Source organism: Pelophylax lessonae (assembly GCF_965119305.1).
Source record: "Pelophylax lessonae genome assembly, chromosome: 13".
Lineage (NCBI taxonomy): Eukaryota > Metazoa > Chordata > Amphibia > Anura > Ranidae > Pelophylax > Pelophylax lessonae.
Window position 1 is genome coordinate 47,411,684 of NC_138780.1, and position 21,413 is coordinate 47,433,096.

The following is a 21,413-nucleotide window of genomic DNA, read 5'->3' on the forward strand; positions in this document are numbered from 1 at the left end:
CGGCTAATGTAAACAAGCCGCCTGTCATTCTCCCCTGTGTATGAATAGTGATCATACGGTTCTACTATGTAGGACTGTTGATCACTGTTCCTACACCTCAAGCCACAGCCAATCACAGTTAGAAGCACGCCCCTAGGGACACACTTAACCCCTCCCTCTCAAAAAAAAGTTAACCCTTTCACTGCCAGTGTCATTTTACAGTAACAGTGCATATGTATAGCACTGATTACTGTAGTAATGTCAATGGTAACCCCAAAAGTGTCAAAAATGTCAGTCAAGGGTCCTATCTGTCCACCGCAATGTCGCAGTACCGCAAAAAAATCGCAGATTGCCGCCATTACGCGTTAAAAAAAAAACAACAAAAATGACAAAAATCTTTCCCTTAGTTAGTAAACGTAATAACTTTTGCGCAAACCAATCAAAATACGCGTTTTGCGATTTTTTTTACCAAACATATGTAGCATAAAACAAATTGGCCTAAAATGTTAAAAAATTTTGATTTTTACATTTTTTTGGGGGAATTTCAAATAAAAAAATGTGAAAATATTGTTATTTTTGCAAAATTGACGCTCTTTTTTTGTTTATAGCGCAAAAAGTAAAAATCGCACAGGTGATAAAATACCACCAAAAGAAAGCTCTGTTTGTGGGGAAAAAAGGACGTCAAATTCGTTTAGGTACAGCGTCGCACGACCGCGCAATTGTCCGTTAAAATCACGCAGTGCCGAATCGCAAAATAGGCCCTGGTCAGGAAGGGGGTAAAATCTTCCAGGGCTTAAGTGGTTAAACACACTATAGGTGGGTAAAGTTGTCACCATCGGGAAACCTTCCATAAGCAACAATGTGGAGCCTTAGCTGTTGTATGCATGGTAAGAAATGGCTGCAATGAATGAGATTCATCAAACAATGAAAAAAAGGATGAAAACTATTTTTTTATTTATCGATAGCCATGTTCTGTATGTTTAATACCCAGTGCTTTGGCAAAATAAATGTCATTTATTTAGGTTTTATATATGCTGGAATACTTTGTATATGGTTTAGAGATTTATGGTGCATCTATTATTTATGGAGTGATTGGCAATTCGGAGTAAAAGATCATCCTAACTGTAAGTTGATGTGTCATCCCTGAATTACTTTCTAACTGCATAATCAAGTGGGGCTTTTCGGAATGAATGAAGATTATGGGGTCCTGTAGTGAAATTGCAATGGGGTCCCTAGAGCTAAGGGGAAAAAAATAAATAATGTGTACCTATTTAACAATCTGCACATGTACATCAAGGTGTAGAAAAATGCCAGGCACTTTTAAAACTTAAAATTCAAATTTTTATTTTTTATTGTCATATTTAAATGCCTTTTCAACTAATGTTACAATTGGAATCTATATACAAGAAATGTTAATTGAAAAAAAACTGTCTAAATCAATGCATTTTCCCTCTACTCCTGTATCAATTTGAAGCATATGAAAAAAGCTCTGAACTGAAAAAAAATTAAAAATTAAAAAAAGCTTATCTAAACAAAACACTTTTTTTTGTAGGGGAAAGGATGAAAAATCCTGTATAGATAAACATGTTCTCCACTGTTCAACTCATACCAACATCCTAAATTCATAGAACAATTATAAAAAAATAAACCAAAATGCTGGACATTTGGAGGACCCCAGATGTCAAAAGCTTGTGGTCTGATAAATCTTTTTATCTAAAAGTATATGTTTATATGTTTAAAATTATATCTTTAAAATTATGAATTATTGAGAGACCACCAACTATTGATATGTGTGTACCTCAAAAGACAAAATTTTGTTTTTTCATTTATGAGTATTCTAATGATAAAAAAAAACCCTATCAAGTTTTTATTGCTGTCTACTAATTGGGTAGAGTCACTCACTCTGTTTGTTCTTGTGACCATCATCACAGACCAGTATCACTTGTTCCAGATACATATGTAAGGGAAATCTTCAAAAAAGTACACAGAAAAAAATAACTGACAGCGGTTTTAACCCAATTTTTTCCTATTCTATCCAAAAGTAGGAAAACATATTATGGCTTTACATGTATTTTATTGTGAATGTCAGGGCAACAAAACATACTGTATGCAGTACATCCTTGCAATATGTGCACATTTCTACGTGTTTTAACCCCCCTGGCAGTATTCCCGGGGCTCGGGTTAACTTTCAGTACCAAAAGCGGTAACCCAGAGCCACACTCGGGATTACCCCAGAAGGTTACTCACCTTCCCTGCGATCCCCCGCCATTCTCCCCGGCATCCTCACACTCTCTCCCCGCTCTGTGAAAGGCCGATTGCCGGCACTTGCCTTCCGGTTCCCTTCCCTGCGAGCGTTGCGAAGCAAATTCAAAAATGTAAATACAGTGCCCTGCCCGTGCTTTTCCAGTGCTTTGACCATGGCGTACAAAAAGCGTTCTTTTTGCGCAAAAGCGCTTTAAGATGAACTGGAAAACAGCGACAGCAAAACTGAGTTACTTGAAGAACTGAGCGATAGCGCTTCTTGGGAAAATTCGTCATCAGGTACGGAAAGTCACGACAGCGACGATTCTGATGTCGCTTTCTGGCACATAGCTTGTGGAATTTGGGAAGTATATCTAATGATTCTTCAGAATTTCCAATGGAGCGATGTACCAGAAAGAGTCATCAGAATCGTCACTGTCGTCACTTTCCGTACCTGATGACAAATTTTCCCACGAATCGCTATCTCTCAGTTCTTCAAGTAACTCAGTTTCGCTGTTGCTGTTTTCCAGTTTGTCTAAAAGCGCTTTTGCGCAAGAAGAACGCTTTTTGGACGCCATGGTCGTTCTCAAGTTTCCAGGCACAAACAACTGGAAAAGCACAGGCAGGGCACTGGAAAAGCCACCAGGTGAAATCCTGTGGTGAAATGGAATGATACAGTGTAATCCATTAGGATCACAACTTTGTATCATGTCATTTAGTGTATTTACATTTTTTTAATTGCCGCCGGTTCGACCCCCCTGCGTCGCAACGCTTGCAGGGAAGGGAACCGGAAGAGAGGTGCCGGCAGCAGACATGGGTAGGACAGCGGGAGGACAGCAGGGGAATCGCAGGGGAAGGTGAGTTTTAAAAAGTAAAACAACAGATTTCCATGCAAAAGAATGAACTGCTTTTAGCACAGAAATCTAGACATAATCAGACCGCCAGGGAGGTTAATCCAGTAAAGCACCTGAAGGTACAGAAAAATATCCATTGCTCTGCCAGAATTGCACATAGTTCCTACGTCTTGTGGTCTGACAACACAAAACATTTTTATGGCATGGGTGGTGCCCCCCTGCCCAGTTGTCTTTTGCTACACTACTCAATTCTCCCCGCTCTCCTAATCTCTGTGACATCAAATGCATTATTTTGTATTCCAGTAGAAGAACCAGCAAACCTAGAATCCTTGATTAAACAGGAAATGTCCACAGGACATAAGACAACTATGAATTTCTGACTTAAGCAACAGGTATTTTTTGGCACTTGTTAAACAGATATAAAAAATTGCTTTGAACAGTATATTTACAGTGCCTTGCAAAAGTATTCGGCCCCCTTGAACTTTTCGACCTTTTGCCACATTTCAGGCTTCAAACATAAAGATATAAAACTGTAATTTTTTGTGAAGAATCAACAACAAGTGGGACACAATCATGAAGTGGAATGAAATTTATTGGATATTTCAAACTTTTTTAACAAATAAAAAACTGAAAAATTGGGCGTGCAAAATTATTCAGCCCCCTTAAGTTAATACTTTGTAGCGCCACCTTTTGCTGCGATTACAGCTGTAAGTCACTTGGGGTATGTCTCTATCAGTTTTGCACATCGAGAGACTGAAAGTTTTGCCCATTCCTCCTTGCAAAACAGCTCAAGCTCAGTGAACTTGGATGGAGAGCGTTTGTGAACAGCAGTTTTCAGTTCTTTCCACAGATTCTCGATTGGATTCAGGTCTGGACTTGTTGTCCAGGTCTGGTTCTTCATGATGCTCTCTGCGCATTAAACAGACCTCTGAGACTATCACAATGCAGGTGCATTTATACAGAGACTTGATTACACACAGGTGGATTCTATTTATCATCATTAGTCATTTAGGTCAACATTGGATCATTCAGAGATCCTCACTGAACTTCTGGAGAGAGTTTGCTGCACTGAAAGTAAAGGGGCTGAATAATTTTGCACGCCCAATTTTTCAGTTTTTTATTTGTTAACAAAGTTTGAAATATCCAATAAATGTCATTCCACTTCATGATTGTGTCCCACTTGTTGTTGATTCTTCACAAAAAATTACAGTTTTATATCTTTATGTTTAAAGCCTGAAATGTGGCAAAAGGTCGAAAAGTTCAAGGGGGCCGAATACTTTCGCAAGGCACTGTACCAGACTAAAAGGTAGATTTTCATGGTTAGGGTTTATATACCCTTTAATAACTTTAATGAATAAAAAGGGAGTTTTTTATTTTTCTTTACAGAAGTTCCTTGAAAAGCCTGTATGTGCCAACATTGAAACAGATAGTGAAAAAAATTAATTACATTTTTTAAAGTCTTGATCCATACTCTAATGTGTCCCCAAGATAATTGAGAGGAGATGGAAAACTGTAACCAAACAACAGCAAGTAGATTCACCTTGCTTGGTCTTTCCAGCATCCCCAGGTTGCAGATTGCCTTCTTCTTGCTCTTTCTCCTGATGTATATGGTGACATTATCAGGAAACCTTCTCGTGATCATTGCTGTGAGACTTAATTTCCGACTTCAGAATCCCATGTACTTTTTCCTAAGTAACCTTGCAGTCATTGACATTTGCTTCTCGACAACCATAGTTCCCAAAATTCTTAGCAATACCTTATCTCATGATAAAACTATTTCCTTGCTGGGATGTGCAGCCCAGATGTATTTCCATCTTGCTCTAGGAGCTACAGAGTGTTTGATTTTAGCTGTAATGGCCTATGATAGGTACACTGCTATTTGTAAACCCTTAAAATACACCACTATAATGAATCAAACACTGTGCTTTTATCTGGCAGCTGGATGTTGGGTTGTGAGTTTTTTAAACTCTGTGATCCATGCAGTTTTTACATTCCAGCTACCATATTGCAAATCCAATGAGATCAACCACTTTTTTTGTGAGATGCCACCATTGTTCCGGCTCTCCTGCAAAGACACTTGGTTTAATGAAGTTGTGGTGTATATATCTGGTGGCTTAATTGCTCTTTGCTCATTTATGCTCACTTTGTTGTCCTACATTCGCATTCTCTCCGCCATCATCAATATCCATCGTACCAGTGGACGCCATAAAGCTTTTTCTACATGCACTTCCCATCTCACTGTTGTCACTCTTTACTACGGAACCATCATATTTATGTATCTGCGTCCTCAGTCCAGTTACTTCCCAGATCGTGACCGTGTGGTCTCTATCTTGTATACAGTAGTGACTCCTATGTTAAATCCCATAATTTATAGTGTTAGAAACAAAGATATAATAGGAGTGGTGTGGAAGACAAAGCACAGCATAATGTATTTTTAACCAGATCATTTTGATTAAAATATTTAGTATTGAGAGAGTGCAGTATGTTTATAATGCTTTGATTCTACAGCAGAGTGCACTGTGTTGACATTCTACAGTTCAAGAATTAAAACTCTACTTTTATGACCAATAATATGAATAACTTTAATTGTGTGATCAGCTTCACAGCCCTAACATTATGCCTTAAGAACTTGTACAATTCTATCATATAACAGCACTATCAACATAAAAATAAAAATAAAATAAAACAATCTACAAAAACAGTGACCTAAATTCGACAAGCCCAACATTTTTTAATAATAACCCAAATAAAGTGACAAAATCAAATAATACAAAAGTCTGTATACACACGTGTTCTTGTGCTATTAGCTTGGACCTAATATTCCATCACTTTTTAAAATTGTCCAGTGTTTTTTTTTGTTTTTTTTAAAGCATAATGTTGTGTTAAATAGGAGGTCACTAAGAACCAACCAAAGGCATATCTTGTCTATTAGCTCTATCTGCTCCTTCTAATAACCTATTTCTATCAGGGGAGGCAACATCCCTGATCCTCTGTTCCAAACTGTCTCCATCATACCCATACATTTTTCTAAAAAGAGCAAATTTTAAATTCTGCGCTTGAAGGAGATAATCCTAATATCTGCAGTTGTGCCTTAACCGTAGGAACTGGCTCTTGGGAACTGCCAGCAGCCATGATGCACATTGCCAGCTGCCGACTGAAATGAAACCATTCCTAACGGTATTTAAACACCATATAACATAATTAGTGTAGAGGAATTATATTGGGTAAACTATACAATCCATAATAAACATAACTGAAAATCTCAGTATATATAATCCACCACTAAGTAGCTTCAAGTGACAGGTCAAAGAAATAATAATCCAGTGACTTTGGTGACCACCACCCTCAGCTGAAATGCCTGCTCACCTCCAGATGATGACCCCACTACAGGGTCGCTATTGCCTGTTAAGATATCCCACAAGAAGCCTCAGGGGGAGTCTTTCACAGGGTATCTGAGAGTTGACCTCCTCTTAAGATCTCAGTCTTAAGTATGCAGCCTCCGGATACTGACCCCACAACAAAGTCACCATCACTGATTGAGATATATCTTAGGGTGCCACAACAATGTTTCTCCACAAGGAATCTTTAAGTTGACCTCCTCTCAGGGTCTCACTTGTTCATGTGTGGTCATAAAAAATACTAAAAGAAAACAATAGTGCTCTCTGCTTCTATTATTTATTAAAATGTATCACAGGAATTAAAAATACTCACAGCCATACATAAAAAACATGCATATCTATAGCTCATGAAGCTGATACAAAGAATCAGACATCCAGAATAATGACTCTTCCCACCTGTACGTGTTACACCATCTGCTGGGCTTCTTCAGCAAGTAGGGAGCCATTAATGATACATCCATTATATAGCCTTGTCATATAGTCACTCTTTAACCTGTAAGAATGAACATCTGGGTGCCATACCTGGGGGATGGGGATTGAATCATGTCACTACATGCACTTGAGTCACCGCATCTTTGTTCTTCCCTCTGCATGTATACTATGGGCATTTCCGCCCTCTCCCTGTCAGCCAGTAATGACGTCTCGGCTGATCGTGTAGGAAAGAAGTAGCCGGAAATGTTACCGGAAATGACGTGTGGAACGCTGTTCAAATGCTGAATCAGCTGTCTTCCGCCCATCCCTGGAACTCTAATGCCCGACCCACTTCCGCCCAATCTCCTATTACATTTAGGAAAAAAGGGATAACTATAACGGACCAGGACACAATCTGTCATAGAACAAATGACCACTTAACATGATCCCAGCTGTATTCCCCTTGATTCTATCTACTTCATATACTCTGCTATTTTTTTTTTTTTTTTACAATAACATCCCTATTAATATGAAATCTCTCTACTTCCAGCTTGGTCACCCAGATGTACACACTCCCAGGGATCTCAAAACATCTACCGCAATTAAAAATAAATACTAAAATAAAACAATAGCTGTACTTTCCATACTAAATTCACATTCAACTAAAAAAGCAATAGTACCATTTTATAAAAAAATGATACACTCAAAATACATCTGCCACCATATCTCTTAAAACACGACCACAACTGACTTACTAATCTCTTATCCTGGAGGGATCTTTATTATGTACCATTGCGGAACACTGTATTCATTTTTACCTATATTAATATTGGCCACATGCTCCTTCACCCTCACTTGTAGTTTCCTGGAGGTGCATCCCACATATTGGATGCCACAATTGCACTCCCTTGGTGGAGCACATGATAAATTATCTGATATTATATGATTTACCAGTGGCTGTAGCAAAAAACTTTTTTTCCTTTCTAACATTACATTTAGAGGTCTTATATGGTTTACATTTCCCACACGTAGAAAAACTGTAATTGAAGAGAGAAGGTTCATGCCTTTGTTAGGTTTAGGGGCATTTATCACCCCTGGGGCCAGTGTATTTTTTAGTGCCGGCGTTTTCCTGTACATAAAGGTCTGAAGGGGAGTCTGAAGTGGAGAACTTTACCTAACACCTACTTAAATACAGTGGTGGAAGTGAGCTGCTCAATTAGCCAAAGGGTGCAACATCCGGCGGATATAATCAGCTATCAGACCGGAAGGAAGACACAGCGCTCAGCCTCAGCAATCAAACCAATGGGGAAAAAATTAAAAAATAAGGAATACTACAGGAAAAACAAGAGTGTTTCCCACAAGAATCCAAGGTTAATTATTTTTGCACTGAAATAAATCAAATACTACTTTAAGGGATACAAATAAATATTACAGCTCCATCTCGTGGACAAAAACGGAAACACATGCACAAACATTAAAAGAAATTGTGACACAAAAACAAATCCATAAACATCACTGACATCAATTAATATAACATATGTGCAAATAAAAAGGTTTACCTCAAAATCCACATAAAATACAAATAAAAATGAGGATACAAAAATATAGAAAATCAGAGACAATTAACTATTGGCTATAAAGGCATTGACATCCCACTCCACATTCAAACCATGTGGAGCATATGTCCTGGCCTTATAAATCCACTGTGCCTCTAGCTTTGAAATCTCTCTGACCATATTATTCCCATGCCAATTTGCCACAAAATGTTCAATCCCAATGAACACCGCTCCCTTTGGTTCCCTAATGTGGCAAAGGGCATAGTGTTTAGAGAGACTATGGCCAGGAAAGCCCTTAAGGATGTTGGCAACATGCTCATTGAGTCTTGTCACCAGCATCTGCTTGGTACGACCAATGTATTGCAAGCCACAAGGGCAACAGATAACGTATACTACATACTTGGTCGTACATGTAATAAATTGCTTAATAGCAACATTTTCATGTGTAGAAAAGGACTCAAAAGAGGTGACCTTCCTTGGGCGATGTGCACTCAACACACAAATAGGGCATTTCTGACATGGAAAAATCCAACCAAATTCTGGAAAAAGAATGAAGGTTTTCGTGGTGGATTAACCACATTTAGGGCAACCTGCAGCCTCAAAGGGGGTACTCCCTTATGAAAAACCACAGGGTTACCAGGAAGCTGTGGCCCCAAGATAACATCATTGCGCAACACTTTCCAGTGTTTGCGCAATAGTCTCTTTACCGCAAAATGCTTACTAGAATATGTAGTGAGAAAAGAGAATTCAAAATTTCTATTAGTTCCCCTGTTCTTGGGGACCAATAGTTCCTCGCGATCACTGCGGCCCGCATCCATCAAGGCTCAGTCAACCTCCCGTGGATCATAACCCTTTTTGTGAAATCATGATTTTAGGATCTCTGACTCATTAAGGAAGTCATTATAGTGAGTACGGTTTCTCCGCAATCTGAAAAACTGACTTTTGGGCACAAACTTGAGCCAAGACGGATGGTGGCAGCTATAAGTATCTATAGAGCTGTTTCTATCTGTCTCCTTAAAAAAGGTAGAAGTCAAAGAAAATTGAGGTAATGCACCTCTTTCTCAATAGCCTCATATTGCAGGTAGATACCCCTATCATTATTAATGATGAGCCAAACACCCCCCCCCCCCCCCCGTTTCGGACCAGAACACCGCAAACAGAGGAAAAGTTTGTTCAAACAAACAGACCCCATTGAAGTCTATGTGACTCGAACCACCAAAATCAATGGGCCTCATTTTGAAGGCTTAAATGTAAGTTATTGCCCCAAAAAGTGGGTACTGACCTGGTGAACATGTAGCAATGAAAAAAAAGTTTTTAAAAAACGATCATTTTTAAAGGAGCACTGATTTACTGATTTTAATGAGGCTTAAAGTGAAACTAAAAAAATGAAAAATTCCTTCAAATATCGTGCCTGGGAGGACCCCTGAATGTGCCTGTAAAGTAGTGCATCTCTACGATGTATGTAGCCTGCTGCAGCTATACTGACATTTCTAAAGCATAAATGTCATATACAAATATACATACAAATTTAAAATCACATTTACTTGTCATACAGGTGCAGAAAAATTGAGCCTTGGTTGTTGACGGTGCCTGAACACCATAACCCCTCGCAATTACTTTAGCTGGGTGCAGGAACAAGCCCTGCTGCTAAAAAATCCATACAAATTTGAAATCGTATGTACTTGTCATACAGGTGCCAAAAACTGGGCCTTTGGTGTTGCTGGTGCCTGAACACCCCTCCCAGTTACTCTTGCTGGGTGCAGGAACGGACCTGCTGGTAAGAATTCCATGCAAATTTGAAATCACATGTACTATACAAGTGCCAAAAATTGGGCCTTTATGGTAGGTGGTGCCTGAACACTGTAACCAAGGCCTCACAGTTACTCTTGCTGGGTGCAGGAACGGGACCTGCTGGTAAGAATTCCATGCAAATTTGAAATCGCATGTGCTACACATTTGCCAAAAATTGGCCCTTTGGTGTTGGTGGTGCCTGAACACCGTAACCCCTCAGGGTACAGGGACAGGGCCTGCTTTTAAAAATGACATACGACATTTCAATTGTATGCACCTGTCATAAAAGTGCAGAAAAATTAGGCCTTGGGTAGTGACCTAAACCAAAAACATTGTTGGAAGCTAGCAGAATAAAGGTAGAGGAATAGGAAAGGCAGCATATGCAGTCTTCAAGGGATGGCAGACCCCTAGCAAATTCAATCAGTTACATCAGCATCAGGGGCCTGATAGCTCTTGTTGATCCAGGATCGGTTCATTTTGATAAAAGTCAGCTGGTCAAAAGAATCTGTGGACAGACGCACTCTTTTGTCCGTCACAAAACCTCCAGCAGTACTGAATGTCCTTTCGGAAAGCACGCTGGAAGCAGGACAGGCCAGTAGCTCCATTGCATATTGAGCAAGTTCTGGCCAGTGGTCCATCCTCAAGACCCAGTAAGTCAGTGGATGCGCAGCTGGAAAGGTCTCCAAGTCTGCTCTTGCGCCTAGATAATCATGCACCATATGATGGAGACGCTGGCGATGGTTGCTTAAACCTAAGAGCCCTGGATGCTGCTGAGGACAAAAGAACTGTTTAAAGGTATCAGTCAGCCGGCCGCCTTCTCCACCTTTCCTCCTTTGTCTGAACGATGTCTCAGAAACATGTCTGGAGAATGTTGACCTCCCAGTGTCTGGAAAGGCGGTACACAATTTTTTTTCAAGGCTTCCTCAAAATGTTTGATCATCTGCTCCCTCTGCGAAGGCAGAATGAGCTCTGCAACTTTCCCCTTGTAACGTGGATCAAGAAGGGTTGCCAACCAGTAATTATCCCCCTCTAATTATCCCTATCATCTCACGAATCCTTGGGTCCTTTCGCAGGCTTTGCAGAATCAGGAAGCCCATGCAATTTAAGTAGGAGGAGGCATGAACTTCTGAGTCCTCTGGGTAACTAAGGATGACATTGTCAGCAGGAGCAACCTCTACCCAACCACATACAACTCCTGGGGTTTCTGGGGAAATGAAACCATTCCTCGAAGACTGCAGTATCCTCTTCCTCTACATCCATGCTTCTGAAATCCTCATCCTCATCCTCCTCTTTCTCCTGTGTGTTTTGTGGCCCTGCAGGAATGATATCTGCATAAAGGGGGCCTTGTTAGGAAAGGAAGTCCTCCTCTTCCTGCCGCTGTTCTTCCTCAAGTGCCCTGTCCATGATTCCACACAGCGTGTGCTCCAGCATGTAGACTAGCGGGATAGTGTCACTGATGCATGCATGGTCCCGGCTCACCATCCTTGTGGCCTCCTCAAATGGTGACAGGACGATGCATGCGTCCTTAATCAAAAGCCACTGGCGAAAAAAAGCCAAGCTCCCATGACCCTATACTCACACAGGTACTCATTGATGGCCTTCTGCTGCACGTGAAGCCGCTGGAGCATTGCCAATGTAGAGTTCCACCTGGTGGGCATGTCACAAATGTTGGTGGGCAGGTTGAATTCCCCTTGAATAACAGATGAGCGAGCACTGGCATTGAACGAACGGCGTAAATGGCCACAGACTTTTCTGGCCTGCCTCAGAAGATCTTGGAAGCCCGGGTATCTTGTCAAGAAACGCTGCACCACAAGATCCAGAACATATGCCAAGCATGGAACATGTGTCAAGTGTCCCTGTTGGAGGGCGGAGAGAAGGTTGGTGCCATTGTCGCATACAACCATTCCTGGCTCAAGCTGTCATGACGTCAACCATCTCTGAGCCTGCCCCTGCAGAGCTGACAGAATCTCTGTGCCGGTGTGACTCCTATCTCTTAAACAGGCCAACAGAAGCACAGCATGGCATATTTTAGCCTGACTGCTTGCGTAGCCCATTGAACGCTTAGGGAGCACTGCTGCTGCAGAGGAGATTTGAGCAGAAGAGGACATGGAGGAAGAGGAGAAGGTAGTGGAGTAGCCAGATGTGGCAGAACCAGCACCAGCTTTTTGGAGGCGTGGTGGCAAAACAAGCTGCAACACTGAACCCTGTCCTGCATCCTTCCCAGCTGCCAGCAGAGTTACCCAGTGCGCCGTGAAAGAAATGTAACGTCCCTGTCCATGCCTGCTGGACCAAGAGTCAACAGTAATGTGCACCTTCCTGCTGCCCCTTTTTTCTAACAAGGCCAAAACACAACCTTCCACATGACAGTAGAGAGCAGGAATGGCCTTACGCGAAAAGAAATGCCTTTTTGGGACCTGCCACTGTGGTGCAGCACATTCCACAAATTCACAAAAGGGAGCCACGTCTAGAAGCTGAAAAGGCAGCAACTGTAATGTTAGCAATTTGGCCAAGCTAGCATTAGGACGCTGAGCATGTGGATGGCTGGGACTGTGTTTCTTTCTACGGTTCAAATACTGGGGTAGTGAAATTTGCCTGCTGCTAGCAGATTGGGTGCAAGTCTCTGTGGCACTCATTGCTATACCATCATCCCTCTCAATGCTGGTATTTGAGAAGGCATGAAGTATAGTAGCGTTAGAGATCATAAATGAGGAGCAAGGTGATGTATACTTGTTTTGATATGGTGCCTCTTTCAGGTGCTGTTGCCAATGGACTGCATGGCAGGTCGTCATATGCCTTGTGGTGCCCAAGTGGCTGGTGTGCTGGCCACGCTTGATCCGCTTTAGACAGATGTTTCAAACAGCAAAGCTGTGGTCTACTGCACAGATGCTGAAAAAAGTGACGCAATAGGTTGGCTACTGCTATGGCGGCCCCTGGAGTGCATCCTCCTCATCCTCCCCCTCCTTCTTCTCCTCTATCCTGTCAGGCACCCAGTACAGTCAGTGACCTCATCATCCCCTCCCTCCTCATCACTGGAGCAAACTTGGCAATATGCTTCAGCTGTGGCAACATGACTGCTGGTTTCTTGTCTGTCATTGTCACCCCCTCTCTCTAGGCTTACGTTATTCCCTTCATCAACCTAGGAACCAACATCACAGCTTTCAAATTGCTGCGCATCCTCCAGGAGCATGCCACTGACACTATGATCAAATAGTTCAGGTGACTCCTCTGTGCATGATGGTGGGGCAACTGAAGGAGTAGCTGTGGAGAAGGAGCCTGTGAAACGGGCCACTTTGGCAGCTGCGGTGGAAGGCAAACTACTGGGAGTGTGGGTGTCAGAGGAAGAGGAGGATGAGGATGGCTTATTGATCCACTCCACCAACTCTTCCACATGTTGTGGATGAATAGCACGGGCAGCACTGGAAATAAAGGGCGGGCGGGCCTCGCCTGCAGAGGATGCACTATGTCGACTGTGACCACCACTTTTCACAATGGACACAGAGGCTGCTTGCCCTCTTTTCGTGGCCTGTGAGTCTCAGCCTCTCTTTGTCGGCCTTTCAGACATGATGTTGATACGGATCAATATAGGGTATACGCAACTGACCAATAGATACTCAATGACCTGATATGATGTAATTGATAGCCCTATAGATGAGCTGTGGTGATTATAGATGTACACAAGTGACCGATTATCAATACTCTCACTGATATCTGATGTAATCTATAATCCTATAGATGGATGGTCTGTAATCCCTTTAGAAAGTTCCAAAACTGAGCAAAGGTTACTGTGGCTGATATCTGAAGTGATCTCTATTCCTAGAGGTCTGTGATCCCTATAGAAAGATCACAAACTGAGCAATGGTTACTCTGGCTGATATCTGAAGTGATCTCTATTCCTATAGGTCTGTGAATATTATATAATGTTGCAGAAACTGACCGATGAACAATACTGTGATTGGTATCTGATGTAAAGAAAGACAGCTCTCCCTACCTCACACAGGAACCTTGGCCCTCCCTACACTGCTAATCACTCACTGGCAATATACTGTCTGATATGAAATCAATCTCTCCCTACACTGCTAGCAATGTCTCTCTGCACTGTCTGACTAAAAAAAAAACTACTCTCTCCCTGCCTGAATCATGCGCTTGTCCCTGTCTGAACGCCCACACAATGACACTACATGCTGCAGCTGGGGCGTGTACTTGGCCCCTGAGCCATGGTTGGCAGCCTGCCTTTAGCCCATTTGATTGGCCAAAGTATGAGGTCAGGGTGCATGCTTTGGCCAATCACATAACGCGCTGCACGCGCCGCTCGAATTTCCCGCAAAGAAGCACATTTGCTCATCATTCAACGAACGATCGAATTAGCGATGTTCGAGTCGAACTTACCTTCGACTCGAACTCGAAGCTCATCCCTAATAGTAACCAATGCGGCTTTGTGGCTGTTGGCCTGTAGCCCTGGTTGAACTGCCAAGGTACCGTTGGGCGCTCTAGGTAGTTCATTGAGTCTTCCTGTCAGTCAGTGTGTAACTGCCTACTCGTACGAGGTACAAGCAGACAGCTTACACAGACAGTCCTGCATTGCACCTGCAATCAGCTGATTGCAAATGCAATGCATTGCAGGCTCCTAGTAATAAAAATAATAAATTAACATTTTTTTACTAGCAAAAATATGTGCATTTATTATTTTTTTTACAATGGTGAACCTAAAGACAAAATGTTATTTTTATTTTTGATAGAGTAATGGAGGTTTATAACCCCTGCCAGTTTTTTTTTCCCCATCTGTGTCCCATTAGCGAGATTTCCCCACTACAATTGTTCGATGTCAACTCAAAATGTGGGATATTCTTTTCCTTTCACTTACAGTGATAAGGAGAAACAGTAACATAGAGAGGGTGAATCTCCATAATGGGGACACAGACAACAATAAAAACTGACAGGTGTTCTAATCTCTCTCCACTCTATCCATCCCACTGGATATCACATCAGAGATAAGATACCAAACACTTTCATGAGATAAAAATGGCAAATTTTGATGAAATAACACATGCAGTGTTTTAGAAGCGTTTTTCCATGAATTGCAAAAAACATTTTTGAAAAATGCTAAGAGGTATTTTACCGCAGTTCTTAAAGCAGTATATACAGCTTGAATACATGAATGGAGCCCACAGAGCATATTGGCTGTGACAGCTCATGATAAGCACAATACGATCTATGAACCAATTAAATATACTACTATTATGAATGGAAAACTTTGCTTTTCGATCTTTGGATGTCCTAAAACATGTTACTTGTGGGACCATTTTAGGTCCATTGACTTTTTATTTTCAAATATGTTATGCCTTAAAGTTCAGAAAAATTCTTCCTGAAAAATATACACTGTCAATGCAATAACTCCGTAATGCATAAAAACACGTAAGAGATGAGTAGATGGTGGAAGGTACTACTGCTACTACTCTAAAAAGAGTTGAAGAATGAACAGGGGAGGTGCTGAGACAGATCAGAGTGGAGATCCTTGAGACATGGATTTTTTATTTTTTTTTATCTTCAGACTTAAACAAAATGTTATATACAGTGCCTTGCAAAAGAATGCATCCCCCTTGGCATTTTTCATGTTTTGTTGCCTCACAACCTGGAATTAACATGGATTGTTTGAGGACTTGCATCATTTAATTTACAGAACATGGCCACAACTTTAAAGATGTTTTTTTTTCATTGTGAAGCAAACAACAAATAGGACAAAATAACAGAACAAGTCAATGTGCATAACTATTCACCCCTCTAAAGTCAATACTTTGTAGAGCCACCTTTTGCGGCAATCACAGCTCCAAGTCGCTTTGGATAAGTCTCTATGAGCTTGCCACATCTTACCACTGGGATTTGTGCCCATCCCTCCTTGAAAACTGCTCCAGCTACTTCAAGTTGGATGGTTTGAGCTTGTGAAAAGCTTGTGAACAGCAAAAAAGTCTGACCATAGATTTTCTATTGGATTGATGTCTGGGCTTTGACTAGGCCATTCAAACACATTTACATGTTTCCCCTTAAACCACTCAAGTGTTGCTTTAGAAGTGTGTTTGGAGTGATTGTCCTGCTGGAAGGTGAACCTCCGTCCTAGGCTCAAATCACACACAGAGTGGTACAGGTTTTGTTCAAGAATATCCCTGTATTTGGCACCATCCATCTTTCCCTCAACTCTGACCAGTTTCCCAGTCCCAGCTGCTGAAAAACATCCACACAGCATGATGCTGCCACCACCATGTTTCACTGTGGGGATGCTGTTCTTTGGGTGATGTGTTGGGTTTGGGCCAGACAAAACGTTTTCTTTGATGGCCGAAAAGTTAAATTTTAGTCTCATCAGACCAGAGCACCTTCCTCCATACATTTTGGGAGTCTCCCACATGCCTTTTCGCAAACTCAAAACGTGCCATTTTGTTTTTTGCTGAAAGTAATGGCTTTCTTCTGGCCACTCTGCCATAAAGCCCAACTCTATGGAGCGTACGGCTTATTGCCGTCCTATGTACAGATACTTAAGTCTCTGCTGTGGAACTCTGCAGCTCCTCCAGGGTTACCTTAGGTCTCTGTGCTGCCTCTCTGATTAATGCCCTCCTTGCCCGGTCCGTGAGTTTTGGTGGGCAGCCGTCTCTTGGCAGGTTTGCTGCTGTGAAATGTTCTTTCCATTTGGTTATGATAGATTTGATGGTGCTCCTGGGGATCATTAAAGATTTGGATATTTTTTCATAACCTAACTCTGACTTGTACTTCTCAACAACATTGTCCCTAACTTGTTTGGAGAATTCCTTGGTCTTCATGACCGTGTTTGGTTAGTGGTGCCTCTTGCTTAGGTGTTGCAGCCTCTGGGGCCTTTCAAAAAAGGTGTGTGTATGTAATGACAGCTCATGTGACACTTAGATTGCACACAGGTGGACATCATTTCACTAATTATGTGACTTCTGAAGGTAATTGGTTGCACCAGAGCTTTTTATGGGCTTCATAACAAAGGGGGTGAATACATATGTGCATGCCAATTTTCTGTTTCTAAAAAATAGTTTTATGTATATATTTTTCTCATTTCACTTCACCAACTTATGTGCCATACACACTATAAGATTTTCTGAAGACTTTTTCCTTTAGACTTGCCAAAACCATATAATATGAGGTCAAACCTAAACACTTTCAATTTGTATGCAATCTGGCAGGCCCTTGCACTACATAGAAAAGGTAAATCTGAAGGAAATCTAACCACAAAAGTTGGATAGTGTGTATCCAGCTTTAGACTATTGTGTTCTGATCCATCACATAAAAGTCAGATTAACAAAACATTGAACTTAAGGCTGTAATGTAACAAAATAGGAAAAAAGTCAAAAGTCACTGTATACAGTGCATTGCGAAAGTATTCGGCCCCCTTGAACTTTTCGACATTTTGCCACATTTCAGGCATCAAACATAAAGATATAAAACTGTAATTTTTTGTGAAGAATCAACAACAAGTGGGACACAATCATGAAGTGGAACAAAATGTATTGGATATTTCAAACTTTTTTAACAAATACAAAACTGAAAAATTGGACGTGCAAAATTATTCAGCCCCCTTAAGTTAATACTGTGTAGCGCCACCTTTTGCTGCGATTACAGCTGTAAGTCGCTTGGGATATGACTCAGTTTATATCAGTTTTGCACATCGAGAGACTGACATTTTTGCCCATTCCTCCTTGCAAAACAGCTCGAGCTCAGTGAGATTGGATGGAGAGTGTTTGTGAACAGCAGTTTTCAGTTCTTTCCACAGATTCTCGATTGGATTCAGGTCTGGACTTTGACTTGGCCATTCTAACACCTGGATATGTTTATTTGTGAACCATTCCATTGTAGATTTTGCTTTATGTTTTGGATCATTGTCTTGTTGGAAGACAAATCTCCGTCCCAGTCTCAGGTCTTTTGCAGACTCCATCAGGTTTTCTTCCAGAATGGTCCTGTATTTGGCTCCATCCATCTTCCCATCAATTTTAACCATCTTCCCTGTCCCTGCTGAAGAAAAGCAGGCCCAAACCATGATGCTGCCACCACCATGTTTGACAGTGGGGATGGTGGGTTCAGGGTGATGAGCTGTGTTGCTTTTACGCCAAACATAACGTTTTGCATTGTTACCAAAAAGTTTGATTTTGGTTTCATCTGACCAGAGCCCTTTCTTCCACATGTTTGAAGTGTCTCCCAGGTGGCTTGTGGCAAACTTTAACTACACTTTTTATGGATATCTTTAATAAATGGCTTTCTTCTTGCCACTCTTCCATAAAGGCCAGATTTGTGCAGTATACGACTGATTGTTGTCCTATAGACAGAGTCTCCCACCTCAGCTGTAGATCTCTGCAGTTCATTCAGAGTGATCATGGGCCTCTTGGCTGCATCTCTGATCAGTCTTTTCCTTGTATGAGCTGAAAGTTTAGAGGGACGGCCAGGTCTTCGTAGATTTGCAGTGGTCTGATACTCTTTCCATTTCAATATTATCACTTGCACAGTGCTCCTTGGGATGTTTAAAGCTTGGGAAATCTTTTTGTATCCAAATCCGGCTTTAAACTTCTCCACAACAGTATCTCGGACCTGCCTGGTGTGTTTCTTGCTCTTCATGATGCTCTCTGCGCTTTAAACGGACCTCTGAGACTATCACAGTGCAGGTGCATTTATACGGAGACTTGATTACACACAGGTGGATTCTATTTATCATCATTAGTCATTTAGGTCAACATTGGATCATTCAGAGATCCTCACTGAACTTCTGGAGAGAGTTTGCTGCACTGAAAGTAAAGGGGGCTGAATAATTTTGCACGCCCAATTGTTCAGTTTTTTATTTGTTAACAAAGTTTGAAATATCCAATAAATTTCATTCCACTTCATGATTGTGTCCCACTTGTTGTTGATTCTTCACAAAAAAATTACAGTTTTATATCTTTATGTTTGAAGCCTGAAATGTGGCAAAAGGTTGCAAAGTTCAAGGGAGCCGAATACTTTAGCAAGGCACTGTATGTTTAAGGGGTCCCATGACCTAACAGTCAGGCACGTGATAGCTAAAACTAATTTAAACAGTTAGTCTTTGTTTAGCCTTGGGTTTGACTTGAGCTGCGTTTTTGCCTCCCACCAACCGCCACCTCCTTAAGCTGCAAAAGGCAGCAGGCGGGGATGTTTACATGCTGTGGCCATGATGTTTCACTTCATGCTTACAGCAAAGTTCACCTGACATGTGGCGATCGATGGGCAGCAAGTCCGCCGAATGCTACACAGTGAAAAAAAATAAGAAAGCGCTGCAAACAAAGGAACTGGGAGTTGAAGATTTACAGGCAGATGTTTATCCATCATGCCATGCAATCAGGGAGGCATGTGGTTGGCCCCAAATTTATTCTGCACTATCTACAGTGTAAAGAAGAACTCGGAATCCTGAAAGTGGAAGGATTTGAGGCAGCCGAAATCCACAGAAGATCTGTAATTAGTTCTCCAAGATGTTTGGAACAACCTACTTGCCGAGTTCCTTCAAAAACTGTGTTCAAATGTACCTAGAAGAATAGATGGATTTCTCTTCTGTTCATTTACTTTCCATTTTGTTAATTGATAAAAATAAACTATTAACACTTCCAAATCTGAAAGCATTTCTAATTTACAGCATTTTTCATACCTGCCTAAAACTTTTGCATAAAAAAAAAAATATATATATATATATATATATATACACACACAAACACAATATATACAGGTGCATCTCCTCATAAAACTAGAATAGCATCAAAAGTTTATTTATTTCAGTAATTCAATTCAAAACAACGAAACTCATATATTTTATATAGATGCATTACACACGGAGTTATATATTTTAAGCATTTCTTTCTTTTAGTCTTGATGATTATGGCTTACAGCTAGTGAAAACCCCAAATTCATTATCTCAGATAATTAGATTATATTAGACCAATTAAAACAATTGATTTTTAATACAGAAATGTTGGCTTACTGAAAAGTATGTCCATGTACAGTATAGAATGCACCCAATACTTGGTCGGGGCTCCTTTTGCATGAATTACTGCATCAATGCGGCTGCGGCTGCGGCACTGCTGAGGTATTATGGAAGCCCAGGTTTGTTTGATAGTGGCTTTCAGCTCATCTGCATTGTTGGGTCTGCTATCTCTCATCTTCCTTTTGACAATACCCCACAGATTCTCTATAGGGTTTAGGTCAGACGAGTTTGCTGGCAAATCAAGCACAGTGATATCATGATCATTAAATCAGGTATTGGTAATTTTGGCAGTGTGGGCAGGTGCCAAGTCCTGCTGGAAAATGAAATCAGTACCTCCATAAAGCTGGTCAGCAGAGGGAAGCAAGAAGTGTTATAGAATTTCCTGGTAGAGGGTTGCGCAGACTTTGGACTTGTTAAAATATCATCATCACTGACTGTGGAAACTTCACACTGGACCTCATGCAGCTTGTGTTTTGTGCCTCTCCATCATTAATCCAGACTTTGGAATCTTGATTTCCAAATCAAATGCAAAATTTTCCACAATACTTAATGATTTGGGGAGCAATGTCATCTGCGGGTGTTGGTCCACTGTGTTTTATCAAGTTCAAAGTCAGCGCAGCCCTCTACCAGGAATATCTACAGCACTTCATGCTTCCCTCTGCTGACCAGCTTTATGGAGATGCTGATTTCATTTTCCAGCAGGACTTGGCCCCTGCCCACACTGCCAATAGTACCAATACCTGGTTTAATGATCAAGGTATCACTGTGCTTGATTGACCAGTAAACTCGCCTGACCTAAACCCCATAGAGAATCTGTGGGGTATTGTCAGGAGAAAGATGAGAGCAGGCCCTGACAGGCCATAGGGCAGACGGGACATTTGCCTGGTGGGCCGGGCCACCCGCTCTGTGGCCGGTTGATGATCAGGCTGCACATTGGGAGGTAAGCGGCGACTGCAGCCTGGACAGGGTTAACACAGGCCACAGTCACCCCTTACCTACTGATGTGCGACCATGCTTGTGTCTCCTCCGGCAGAAGTACAGACGAGGTTGATGGCTGCAGGGCTGAGCTGTGTATCTCTCTCACACCCAGCTAAGCCTCAGAGCCGCCATTGACAATTTCCCCCCTCTCCTTTATCTGCAGAGATGTGAGAGGGGAGAGAGAGCTCTTCTGCTCCTCCTTCCGCCCCTCTCCTCC

The 21,413-nt window shown here is 41.5% G+C and overlaps 1 protein-coding gene across 1 annotated transcript in view; it reads left to right on the forward strand.

The window, feature by feature from the left end:
* Positions 1 to 4,576: 4,576 nt before the first annotated feature.
* LOC309569171 (uncharacterized protein) overlaps positions 4,577 to 21,413 on the forward strand; it is a gene marked incomplete at both ends in the record, with an annotated part of 47,921 nt that continues 31,084 nt past the window's right edge. The window contains one exon of the mRNA XM_082274931.1: positions 4,577 to 5,502. Coding sequence (XP_082131057.1) covers positions 4,577 to 5,502 — 926 coding nt within the window. The remainder of the gene's footprint in view (positions 5,503 to 21,413) is intronic.